Source organism: Herpailurus yagouaroundi, unplaced genomic scaffold (assembly GCF_014898765.1).
Source record: "Herpailurus yagouaroundi ecotype Mexico unplaced genomic scaffold, PumYag 203, whole genome shotgun sequence".
NCBI classification, from domain to species: domain Eukaryota; kingdom Metazoa; phylum Chordata; class Mammalia; order Carnivora; family Felidae; genus Herpailurus; species Herpailurus yagouaroundi.
In genome coordinates, this window is record NW_024412434.1 from 8,674,749 (window position 1) to 8,688,050 (window position 13,302).

General features: G+C 42.6%; 1 protein-coding gene across 1 annotated transcript in view; it reads left to right on the plus strand.

Moving 5' to 3' along the window:
• The window catches only part of ODAD2 (outer dynein arm docking complex subunit 2), a 171,052-nt gene that overhangs the window by 156,736 nt on the left and 1,014 nt on the right, over window positions 1-13,302 (plus strand). Inside the window, exons 21-22 of the mRNA XM_040450941.1 lie at window positions 2,851-3,156; window positions 9,490-9,603. Of these exons, the coding sequence (XP_040306875.1) occupies window positions 2,851-3,156; window positions 9,490-9,603 (420 nt within the window). The remainder of the gene's footprint in view (window positions 1-2,850; window positions 3,157-9,489; window positions 9,604-13,302) is intronic.

Sequence of the window (13,302 nt, forward strand, 5' to 3'; positions counted from 1 at the left end):
AAATTAAATTAAATTAAATTAAATTAAATTAAATTAAATTAAATTAAATTAAAAAGTATTGCATCCATGAAACTAGAACAGGACTCTGTAAAAATAGAACATTCAGGGAGCACAAATTCGATAGAAGAATTGGAAGATAAAGAAATCTCTCAAAAAGTGGAGCAAAAAGATAAAGAGATGAAAATAGGAAAAAGGAAAGATAAAAATTAGAGAGCCAGTGTAAAAAATCTAACTTCAGAATATTAGTTCCATAAAGGGATAACTGAGAAAATGAAGAGAGGAAGCGAAATGAAATAATTCAAGAGAATTTCCCAGAATTGAAGTGCATAAATTGCCGGATTAAAACGGCACATCAAGTGCCTTGTATACAATAGATAAAAGCAGACCTATTACAAGATATAGCATTGTAAAATTCTAGAACATTAAGTGTAATAACAATAAAGGATTCTGTAATCTTCAAAAGAGGAGAGGAAGAGAAGAACAAGTAAGAGAAACCAAACATCAAGAACACTTTAGGGGCACCTGGGTGGCTCAGTCGGTTAAGACTTCGGCTCAGGTCATGATCTCACCGCTCATGGGTTTGAGCCCCACATCAGGCTCTGTGCTGACAGTTCAGACCCTGGAGCCTGCTTCAGATTCTGTGTCTCCCTCTCTCTCTGCCCCTCTCCCACTCATCCCGAGTGTCTGTCTGTCTGTCTGTCTGTCTGTCTCTCTCTCTCTCTCTCTCAAAAATAAACAAACATTAGGGGGTTTGGGTGGTTCAGGTGGTTAAGTGGCCAACTTTGGCTCAGGTCATGATCTCACGGTCTGTAGGTTTGAGCCCTGAGTCAGGCTCTGTGCTGAGAGCTCAGAGCCTGGAGCCTGCTTCAGATTCTGTCTCCCTCTCCCTCTTCTCCTCCCCCACTCATGCTCTGTCTTTCTCTCTCTCTCAAAAATAAACATTTAAAAATAAATAAATTAAATAAATAAATAAAATGTTAATGCTTAAAAAAAATGAACATTTTGGGTTTCTCACCAGTAATACTGGAAGCAAGCAGAAAATGGAGCAATGCCTTCAAAACTCTTTCAGCTCTTCAATAATTACTTCCAACCTAGAATTTTCTATTCAGGCAAACTCTTAATCAAGTATGAGAGAAGACATGTGAGCCTTAAGAAGTTTACCTCCTCTGGGGTGCCTGGGTGGCTCAGTCAGTTAAGTGGCCAACTTCAGCTCAGATCATGATCTTGCAGTTCATGAATTTCAACCCCGCATTGGGCTCTATGCTGACAGCTCAAAGCCTAGAGCCTGCTTCAGATTCTGTGTCTCCCTCTCTCTCTGCCCCTCCCTGCTCATGCTCTGTCTCTTTCTCTCTCAAAAATAAATTTTAAAAAAAATTTAAAAATTAAAACAAAAGTTTATGTCTGCACATTATTCAAGAAGCTGCTGGAGGAGACTATGCCAATATCATGAAATCTTCAAAAAGAATGTTGATGAGCCCAACTTATTTTCTAACTCATATTTGATTTTGTCTTAACCACATATTGATAAAGTTCCTGACTGCTTTATCTATTTCCTAGGTCATTTTACCCCACAGAAGTGTTCTCTGACCTACTACTAAAAACCAGACGAAAGCCATAGTGAAACCAAAGGCAGCAAATACAGAGTGGTCTATTCCATCTACTATGTTTCTCTGGGACCCGCAGTAACAAATGCATATTACAAGCTGCCAGGGGCCCACCTGCTGGGAGCCATATCTCTCAGGGCTCACCCAATTCTCCAGAAGGGGCTCTTAGAACCTATCTAAGAACAGAACTTGATAGGAACTCAGAGACTCTGCCCTGCTGACCTTCCCCCTGAGGGCCTCTTGTCATTCCTTACAGAGGTGCCTACCCACATGACTCTCAGCCTGCACTGGGTAGCAACAGCCTGACTTCTTCTTGAGAGGATTAGTCATGCCAACCAACACAGTGCTGGATACGTTTTGTCACATGTCACTTGTTACTAGCATCAGGACAAGTGGACATGCCTGAAGTATGTTTTCTATTGGAGTAATAATGGCTAACAACTAGAGAGCAGTTACTGTGAGCCAGGCCTTATTCTGAGATCCTTAAAGATGTAACTTTGCCTTCTTTATGGAGGTATTACAGATAATAATAAACTTCCAGAGAATTATCTTTGTCACTTTGATCCACCCAGTAGCAGAAGGCAATGCTAAACGACCCTGTCCACTTATATCTTTTAATCCATTTTTAGCCTATCATTTCTTTAGCATTCTTGCCAGGAAACTCCCATATGCACAGGTATTCTTCATATTTGATAGGAATAAAATTTGAAGAGCAACTTGAAGCCATTCCAAATGATATGAACTTCCCCCCAGGTCAGGTGAAGACTTGCCACTTCCTTTTCCTCTGACAAAGAGTGTAGGGTCTCACCGTCTCCTGATGCAGCCAGTAATTGTCCATTTCTACAATTTCTAGCATTCTTTAGAAGGTTGTTGGCGATCTATTATATACCCCATTTCTACTTCCCAGAACTCTAGACCCAGCACTCCAGTTGCGCGCGCGCGTGTGTGCGTGTGTGTGCGCGCGTGCGTGCCTGGGCACGAAAGCTCTCTACTGGAAGGCTCATGGAAAAGCAACGTGGAAGAAGAACCAGAGAGCAAATCTACTCAAGTGCAAACGAACATGGGCATGGAAGAGGCATCAGATCAAACAAGTAGACCCCACTTTCAAGCTTTGCAGACGTGAACCTCAGATCCCGTAAATAAGGCACACGCTCTTGTCACCGGGAGGCAGACAGACACCGCTGTAAGGCAAGCCCCTTGGCTCACTTCACTGACTGAACAGAATCAAAGGTTTTGCCCCAACCAGCAAATGCAGAATGTGTTTTGAGGCCCCCGGCTCTGGTGAGCCGTCATATGAAATAAATTACCAAGGCTCAAAGTCGGGATGTGAGAGAAACCGCGGAGGAGTGGCAGCCAACCTGGGCAGCGTGGAAGCCGCTGTGCAGGGCAGACACGGTGCAAATGCATTTCTTGTTACTGGGCTGGGCGTTAGTGCTACAGCCACACCGCAGTGCCTTGTGAACTGGAAAACAGCAAATGGGTTCACGGTTCAAATGAGCTCTGGGAACTCCAGATCTTCCTGGAAAACCCACTTAGCTTGGTGTGCATGCAGGTATTTCAGAGCTCATCCGGCTCTAATTAAAACTCCTATTTCCAGTCTGTGTTCACCCAAACAATGTGGAGTCAAACCACAAGAAAATCTGTTATCACTCAAATTGGTACATATTTTTTCATATGACTGAAATATTATATAAAATCATGAGCTGTTAGATATGCAAGTAAAAATTGAATGCAGACACCGATTCCCATGCTACCTTTGTCTCACCTTCCAGGGGATGTGAATCATAGGTCACAGCTGCATGCTGAGGGCACGCTCCTTGAGATCAAAGCCTTTGCCACTGGAGGAAGTTATTCGTGTTAGCCCAATCCACAAACCACGCTTTGTGCCCTCCCCTTGTCCGCGTTCACGCCAACGTTGTAAAAAGTAATGTGTTTGAATGATGCTTTAAAGTGCTCTATGCAATTAAGTGTGAAAGCAAGGGGGGCTAGTGTTCCTTCAGTGTACATATGAAACTTCCAATAAATTTAAAGTCCTTGGGTGTGTTTGGGGGAGGGAAAGATTAAAAAGAGGAAAGTTTTTGAAAGGAACAAACACTTCAAAAAGGTAAACCTGAGGTGTTTTTCCCCCTTATAATATCAAAAATGTTTTTATAGCTGGAAAATGTCTACAGAGCAAAAAAAATATGTACCAAAAAAAGTACACTGCTTCCATAGTCACTTGTACCCAATTTGCATCTCACTTTCCTAAAAAAAAAAAAAAAGTACCCCTTTTAGTTATTATCACAAAGTATTCCAAACCAGCCTCACCTTGCCCCGTGTTTTAGTGGTTGGAAAATATCCCTTGCTCTTTACTTTGTGTTAGCTGCCCATCCAGTACAGAAGTTTGCTCCACGTCTCTGTTATGCAGATGTTTATGTTCATTTTGTTTAATGTTTACTTTTGAGAGAGAAAAAGAGAGCACACAAGCAGGGGAGGGGCAGAGAACAAGGGGGAGACACGGAATCTGAAGCAGGCTCCAGGCTCTGAGCTGTCAGCACAGAGCCGTCGGGCTCGAACTCACGGACCGTGACATCATGACCTGAGCCGAAGTCAGACACTTAACTGACTGAGCCACCCAAGCGCCCCTATTTATACTTAACTTTTTTAATGTTTATTTATTTTTGAGAGAGAGGGAGAGACAGAGTGTGAGCAGGGGAGGAGCAGAGAGAGAGGGAGACCCAGAATCTGAAGCAGGCTCCAGGCTCTGAGCTGTCAGCACAGAGCCCCACTCGGGGCTCATTTAAAGCATTCCTCTGAGTGCCCTAGCTTGCTTATGCAGCTCTTCAGAAAAATAAAAGCATATATTCCCGAGTCCAATTCAAAACCAAGACACGTATATAGTATGTTTTTCAGATGGTGGTCTGGGAAAGTAACACATCCTTACTCAGTTTGTAAAGCAGCATTAGCCACACAACCTACAGGTGTATTAGCAGAGCAATGAGTAACATTCATTGACAACAATAAGTAAAAATAAAGGAAAAACAATAAATTCAGAGAGCAGCATCACCAAGAGAGTCCTAGAAGTGAGTGCTCTCAAATGTCAAGCCATTCATACCCTGAGCACACAGAAAATTCTACACTTCCAACACTGTACCCTTGATTGAGAATGTTCCTGGCTAAGGAAAATGGGCAGAGCAGGATAAATGAACTAGTGAAGAATAAATCACAGTGCCTGGCACACAGTAAGCTTGGTAGCTAATAAAATCATTTCACGTTGTATGAATGTTAGGTAACCTCCGGGCCCAAGGCCAGTGAGTCACTCCAGGTACGTTTAAGGAAGCAACCTCACTGCCTACCACATGTACTGTGCTAAGCCATCCTTTTTTCCTTTTATTTTTTTAAATTTCACCCTTGCCTCTATTTTAGGCCTTCAAAATACTGGACTGCTGGGTTCCACTGGTCGAGCTTTTAGACTAAACATGTACTAAGTACCATATGTGATATGGAATGAAACCTCACGGTTAATGCAAGAAACTTGGGCTAAATTAATTCCCCAAAGAACAGCAGCCCTCTTAATGCATTCGGGGCTAGAAGTTACACAGGTCCTAGAAAAAGTCATTTACAGAGTCAAGTCCTATAAAGAGTCCTGTGTTGACTGAACGTTACATCCTAACGTAAAGCAAGCGAATGCACAGCAGATCCTCCCCTCTGCAACCTTTATCTAGCTGATTCCTGGCACAGCCAACACACTGCAGGCTCTCTGAAACACCGAGATGCCAGCAGCCTGCCAAACATTATGACTAGTCCATTTCACACTCACAGTTCATTAGTTTATATAATATGAAATTATATAACTGGCATCCAGGGTTTAGGAATAAATGCAGCTGACTTGGAACGCCAGAGGAGGGGGGAGCCACAGAGCAGCAAGAAGATATGAGCGAGTACGGGCAGAAGGCAGGTTGGGTTTTGGCAGGCATCAGCCCAAGGGGCTGCTTTCCAAGAGAGCCTTGCAAGGTGCGGCGGCAACAGCTGATGCCAAGTGAAGCCTGGGCCATTGGTGTGCCCAGAGGGGTCAACCAGAGATGAGGTGGGGACTGCAGCAGGTGCTGACAGGGCTAGACTGACCTTAGGGCCAAAATTCCTGCTTCCTCATTCCTCCCCAACTACCCAGGGCTGGACTCCAGGGAACAGAAGCCAGAACCAGACTTCAGAACTGGCGAAATAATCACCATGATAATGAATACCACTTATGGAGCTCTTACTTTGTACTGAGCATGGGTTTGTGTGATTCAAATGCATAACCTGTATGAAGCCAAGTGGCCTCATGGTCCAGTCCCGACATGGAAATGCAGTCAACACAAAAGCCTGGCAACCAAGTAGCAGTTGAAAGTAATTGTAATCCTAGTTTCACTCTTTCTTGAAAACAGCACAATCGTGCACTTTTAAACTTATTTAAAATCCTCTTATCTTTTTTTATTCTCAGTACATCTGTTTCACCCTAAAGTTGCTCCTAAAATAACCCCCCTATAAGCTTTTCCCTCTCTCCACCTTCCTCCCTTCCTTCCCCACATGTTGTTTCTTTCTCTCCCACAAGGAATCCTCTGCCCTTTCTGGTGTGAATTCTCTCTGCGTGAGTTCTCCAGCTTTTCCTCTCATGCACTGCACACTTGGATCCGTACACGGCTCAGGGAGAACAGTTAGACAAAACAGGAAGAGGAGTATGGAAGAAGATCAAAGGATGTAAAGACAGGAAGAGGCTGTGAATAGAAGTGCTCAAACATTGTTTAAAGGTCTCTATGGGGCGCCTGGGTGGCTCAGTCGGTTGAGCGTCCGACTTCGGCTCAGGTCATGATCTCGCGGTCCGTGAGTTCGAGCCCCGCGTCGGGCTCTGTGCTGACAGCTCGGAGCCTGGAGCCTGTTTCAGATTCTGTGTCTCCCTCTCTCTCTGACCCTCCCCTGTTCATGCTCTGTCTCTGTCTCAAAAATAAATAAATGTTAAAAAAAAATTTAAAGGTCTCTATTATCTTCACAATAAGCCTCAGAGGCAGGTGATCCCATTAAACTTATGGGAACATAGGGTTTAGAGGTTCGGTAACCTGTCCAGTTAAGTGAAATGGAAGAGTCAGGATACAAAGCCAAGGAGCTCTGACCTCAAAACCCTTGACTACTGTTTGCCTTTTCTAGAAAGTGTCTAGTTCCCTGCTCAGATAGTCTGGGTTCACAGCTAGAACTCTATTTCACCTCTTCCCAGATTTGAAAAACAGCCACAACAGAATCTACTGGATGAGGGACCAAGGACCAGAGCAAAAGCAAGGCTGGCTGGCCTTGTGGGATAGGCATTAGGTGGGCTTGTTGGAGCTGGCAATCTGTGTTCCTCCAACTTCTTGAACAATTTATATAGGGAAGTTGGACGCGAGATTATCTGTACATCCCGTTTTCTTGTGGACCTCAAGCTTTTTAAGCATTTTTATATATTTTGAGAGAGAGCATATGCACAAGTGGAGGAGGGGCAGAGACAAAGGGAGGGAGAGAATCCCAAGCAGGCTTCACGCTGTCAGCACAGAGCCTAAAGCGGTGCTTGATCCCACAAACTGCGAGATCATGACTTGAGCCAACTAAGATCAAGAGTTAGACGCTTAACTGACCGAGCCCCAGAAATTAATCTTTTAAATTTTTTTTTCAACGTTTTTATTTATTTTTGGGACAGAGAGAGACAGAGCATGAACGGGGGAGGGGCAGAGAGAGGGAGACACAGAATCGGAAACAGGCTCCAGGCTCCGAGCCACCAGCCCAGAGCCCGACGCGGGGCTCAAACTCACGGACCGCGAGATCGTGACCTGGCTGAAGTCAGACGCTCAACCGACCGCGCCACCCAGGCGCCCCAATTAAGCTTTTAATGTAGCATCAGGCCTCCCTCTTCCAGGGCCCAGAAAAGCCTACACGTAACTGACATTCTTCATTATAATAATATGGCTGTAATAAAAAATTAATTTGGTAATAAAAATTGTTTATTAAAGTGATTAGGCTATTGGGAGAATTTAATGCTATATTTATAAAACAATGGAATCGATGAAGGGACTCATGAATTCTTTTGAATCATCTACTTGAGAGAAGGAGGGAGAAAATATGTTATGTAAAGGGAAATTATTAATAACTTTTCAAAATCCTCAAGAGATTATATAATTTACCAAAAAAATCATTGGAATGTTTTGTTTTGATTAAAGAACCAATTTAAAGTTTGGAAAGCAGAATTGAAAGAAAAATTGTTCCATCTGAGAATAGAGAAGTATCGATATCAGGCTTCCTTGGGGTCAGGACTGGGACGACTCTTGTTTATTGATTTAGTAATGATGCACAGGACCAAAATCTCCACATTTATAGCTAGTACTCAATACTCAAGAGTGGTGGAGGGTTCCAGCAATGAAAGTAGACAGCTAAAATGTGTGAGTATGAAAAAAAAGTGATGGATGAAATTGTGTTAAGTACACATTTAGAGGAAATAGTCTAAGCTTCATATAGGTATATCTGCTTTAACAGCTTTCATATGATAGTAAGATGAGGCATAAGCAAATAGATAAATTGATAAAAATATGGCATTGTAGACCAAGAGTTAAAAGTTGCAAGCTAGGAAAGGGATTTAAGTGTGAGTTACAATACTGAGGCATCTAAGCCAGTAACCGAGGAGAGCTGGCTACTGTGTTCTTCCTTCTCATTTTTCCACCAGTTCCTCTTTATGCAGAGAGAGAAAGAGAATAAGAATATAAGTTAAGTAAATGTGTTCATAGGTGTGTGTGTGTGTGTGTGTGTGTGTGTGTGTGTGTGTATGCACACATGTATGCACATATACAATTGCCTAATAATCCTATATTGACCTGTGTTCCCATGGTCACATCCTGGACCTGGATTATTGATCCTTTTTAATAATCAAGTCAACTTTATCTATAGAATCTTAAACTCCAGATAATCCATTCTCATACTCTAATGTCCTATTTTTCAACTTCTTCCTGAGCTTCAATGAGCTCAAACAGCACTAACACTGTTTTCTGACTTCACAGAGGTCTCCCTTCCTAATTCTTCCAGACATCAGTAGCCTTCTGTTTGTACTTCCCTCCCAACCCAGCTTGGATTATATAACTATTCAAATGAATTGCAGTCCCACAACCTATTTCCTCCAACTTACACCTCAGTTATTGAGTAATGCTGGAGAAAAACACTCAGTAATGCTGTTAAAACATAAACTGAGGCATGATTCAAACCAGGCAGCATAAAACTAAAAGTGGTTAGGAGAACTCCACTGCCAGGAGCTAAGGGAAGGTTTTCAATAAAGAAGATATAGAAGTAGGGGCGCCTGGGTGGCTCAGTCGGTTAAGCATCTGACTTCGGCTCAGGTCATGATCTCACAGTTTGTGAGTTCGACCCCCGCGTCAGGCTCTGTGCTGACAGCTCAGAGCCTGGAGCCTGCTTCAGATCCTGTCTCCCTCTCTCTCTGACCCTCTCCCACTCACACTCTGTCTCTGTCTGTCTCTCTCTCAAGAATAAATAAACATTAAAAAAATTTTAAAAAGATACAGAAGTAAAGCAAGGAAATTATTTGACTGGCTATAGCATAAGCAGTTGCCTTGTTTGGGAGAGCCTAGTTGGCTATTTGTGATTGATTGGCTTCAGGTTTCATTTTCTTAGACTCAAGTGTGTTGACTCTGGTTTAGGTTTTGGTTTGCTTATGCAGGCCACCAAAACATTAGAGCCACCTCATCTAATGGCCTCCTTATTTAATTACTTGAACAATGCAAAACTCCCAAGGCAGGAACTCCCCCAGATGGCCCTGTTTCCCTTACTCAGAAGAGAATATTTCTTTCTCTTAAATCTCAGAAGATTTGACCATGTCTTATTCCCTTTGTTTCTCTAGAATTTTGCCCCTTGTTGGTGAACTTTACAATTTAGGACATTACTCTGGATGCAGTGTTGCATTGATTGATTGCAGGCCAGGCAAGAGAGTGTGCAAGGACAGTGGGAACCTGCTGTAGGCTTTACAGGGGTGGTAACAATGGCAACAGAAGTGAATGACTTTGGAATAAGTGTAGGCAGTTGAATCACAAAGATACAATAATTGTAGGATGGAGTGCAGGGACGATGAGGTAGGAATGAGTGTAAGGTGAGGAAATTTCTGGTTTGAGAAACTAGGTGGTGATATCTTCACTGACACAGGAGAATACTGGGGAGGTGGGGGAACCTGGGTTTACAGAGAAAAAAAAATTAGAAACTTCATCTATATATTAAGTTTGAGATAGTTGTGAGACTGCCTACTGGAGATGTCTAAGAAGATGATATGAAGTGTGCTCTCCAGAAGAAGATTCTGAGGTGGAGGCATAAGTTGAGAAGATGGCTCCAGATAAATGATATTTGAAGGCAGATAGTGAAAGAGAAACCTTCAAGGGAGAGAAAACAGAAGATAAAAGAGGAATTTGTTCTAAGGAACTCTAACAGCTTATGGAGGGGAAGGGGAGAAAGAGCCATCACTGAAGAGCAAGAAGGTGAGGACAAATGGATACAAGGACAGTATGATATAAGAAGCCAATAGCATAGACCATTTTATTTATTTTTTTTTTAATTTTTTTTTTAACATTTATTTATTTTTGAGACAGAGAGAGACAGAGCATGAACGGGGGAGGGGCAGAGAGAGAGGGAGACACAGAATCGGAAGCAGGCTCCAGGCTCTGAGCCATCAGCCCAGAGCCTGACGCGGGGCTCGAACTCACGGACCGCAAGATCGTGACCTGAGCCGAAGTCGGAGGCTCAACCGACTGAGCCACCCAGGCGCCCCAGCATAGACCATTTTAAAGAGGAGAAGATGGTCAGTTATATCAAACACTATTAAGGAGCTGAATAAGAGGAGTCAAAAATGTCTATTCTTTGCAAGATGAAAGTTTTTGATGACCTTGAGAGGGCTGTTTCAGTGGGGAGCTGAGGCAGAGGCCAACCTGGAGTAGATTGAATAGACTAGAGACAATGAATCCAGACAACTCTTTAAAGAAATCTGGCAATGAAGAGAAAAAAAGGAGTCAGTGTGGTGGTGGGGGCAGGGTAGTAGGGAGGTTAAAATATGGGGACATGGTTTAAATGATGATCGGAAGGAATCAGTAGAAGGGAGAGGTTAAAGATGGGTGACCCTGGACACAAGGGGCTGAAATGTGGTGAAGATCATGGACAACAAGGAGGTCAAGGACCTGAGAAGCCAAACATCTTTGAATACCTCAATTTGTTCAGAGTTTTCTCATCTACAACCTTCTAAATCTTTTACATTTTTTTCTTTCTTATTTAAATCATTAATCCATGGGGCACCTGGGTGGCTCAGTCAGTTGAGCATCTGACTGTTGGTTTCAGCTCAGGTCATGATCTCATGGTTTGTGAGTTTGAGCCCTGCATTGGGCTCTGTGCTGACAGCTGCGAGGCCTGCCTGGGATTCTCTGTCTCCCTCTCTGCTCCTTTCCCACTTGCTTTCTAACTCTCTAAATAAATAAACAAACAAACAAACACTTAAAAAAATTTTTTAATGGGGCGCCTGGGTGCCTCAGTCAGTTAAGCATCTGACTTCAGCTCAGGTCATGATCTCACAGTTCACAAGTTCAAGCCCTGCATCGGGCTCTTTGCTGACAGCTCAGAGCCTGGAGCCTGTTTCAGATTCTGTGTCTCGCTCTCTCTCTGCCCCTCCCCTGCTTGCACTCTGTCTGTCTGTCTCTCTCTCAAAAACAAACTAGCATTTTAAAAAATGTATTTTTGAGAGAGAGAGAGACAGAGTATGAGTGGGGGAGGGGCAGAAAGTGAGAGGGAGACACAGGATCCAAAGCAAGCTCCAGGCTCTAAGCTGTCAGCACAGAACCCAAAGTGGGGCGGGGCTCGAACTCACAAGAGATAATGATCTGAGCCAAAGTTGGACGCTCAACTGGCTGAGCCACCCAGGCTCTCCAATAAAACATTTTTTTAAAAATAAATCAGTAATCTACCTGGACATGATGTTTATGTATGATATGAGATTACCATTTTCATTTTCTTCTATTTGGATAACTAGTTATCCTTGGGCCATTTGTTGAATGATTTAACCCCCAAACGTCCCTTGAATTCATTCTGGCCACCCTACCCCTCCATCCTGCTGTATTCAGTCCTCATCCTCTCTGGCCTGAAGCATCACAGAACCCTTCCATTTCTTTTCTCTATAGTCCATGTTCTGTACAGTACCAGGAGAGTTATCTCTCTACAACACAAATGTGGCCATGCCACTCTCCTGATAAAAGTTTTTAAATAACTTCTATTATTACCTGGGGAATAACAGCCAACCCCGAAGCCTGCCATATTTAAGATGTTTCATAATACTTTATGGTATTTCTTAGTTTATCAAGTCATCCCTATTTTCTGTCCTTATCAACGTTTATTTGTACTCACATACTACTGTGTAGAGAATATACAGCTCAGATTTTCAAGTCCTTTGTCAGAACTACTCACTGGAATCATAACTGATATATTTTTAAAGTTCTAACTCATTTATTTGACATTTATTTGGTATCTACTATGTATTAGACATGATATGGAATTATAAGTTTCAGAGTTTACAACCTAAAGAAGGACAGAAAACATTAATCCAAATATGTGTTTAAAAGAGAAGATGTACAGGTGCCTGGCTGGCTCAGTTGGAAGAGTATATGACTCTCGATCTCGGGGTTGTGAGTTTGAGCCCCACGTTGGGTGTGGAAATTACTTAAATAAATAAAAAACAAAACTTTAAGAATAAGTGGGAAGATATTAGTAGGAGGCATTTGAGTAAACTGCTAGGAGAGTTCTGATGGGGAGAAATGCCATTTTATTTGATGGAAATCATGGAGGCTTTTGGAAAAGTTAACTGGGTAATGAAAGATAGATAAAATTTAGAAAATCAGCCTTTTAGGTACAGGGATGGCATCAAGCAAGACAAAAGAAATGAGGAAGTGTGTGCCCTTGGAGATGGAGCAGGAGAAAGATGAATGGCTAGAAAGGTAAACTGAGGCGAGAGCACAAAAGTCCTTTGAAGGACAAGTTAACAGATTGGGCCCTAGTTATTTAGCACTGGGAGTCGGTGCAGTTAGGGGATTGACATAATTAGGTTGTGACATGATCCGATGGGTTGGAATGCAGAGAAATTAAACCTAAGGGTACGCACTAATAGTCTAGGCATGGTGTGCTATGGCTCCTTGGAGGCAGAAAAGCCAGAACGAATGCAACAGAAATTTTAAAGCAGAATTTATAGAGGTTAAATGACCAAACGAAGGAGGCAGTAACCGGTCCAGTTTGGCTCCAGAAAATAGCTATGGTGAGCATTTCATGAGAAATCCCTGCCTCTGGTGAAGCAGCACTTATAATTGCATTTGCCTAATGGAATTTCTTGTTCTTTCTTTTCTTTCTTTCTTTCTTTCTTTCTTTCTTTCTTTCTTTTTTTCTTTCTTTCTTTTTTTTGTGACTTTAAAAAACATTTAATATTTAAAGTTGCTTCCAAAGCCTAACTTTATGCCTTGAGATTAATGGTTTTATACTTGCTTCCCTTTCCCTCCTCCTCTTTTTTTTTTTCCATATATGAAGTTTATTGTCAAATTGGTTTCCATACAACACCCAGTGCTCATCCCAAAAGGTACCCTCCTCAATACCCATCACCCACCCTCTGCTCCCTCCCACCCCCCATCAACCCTCAGTTTGT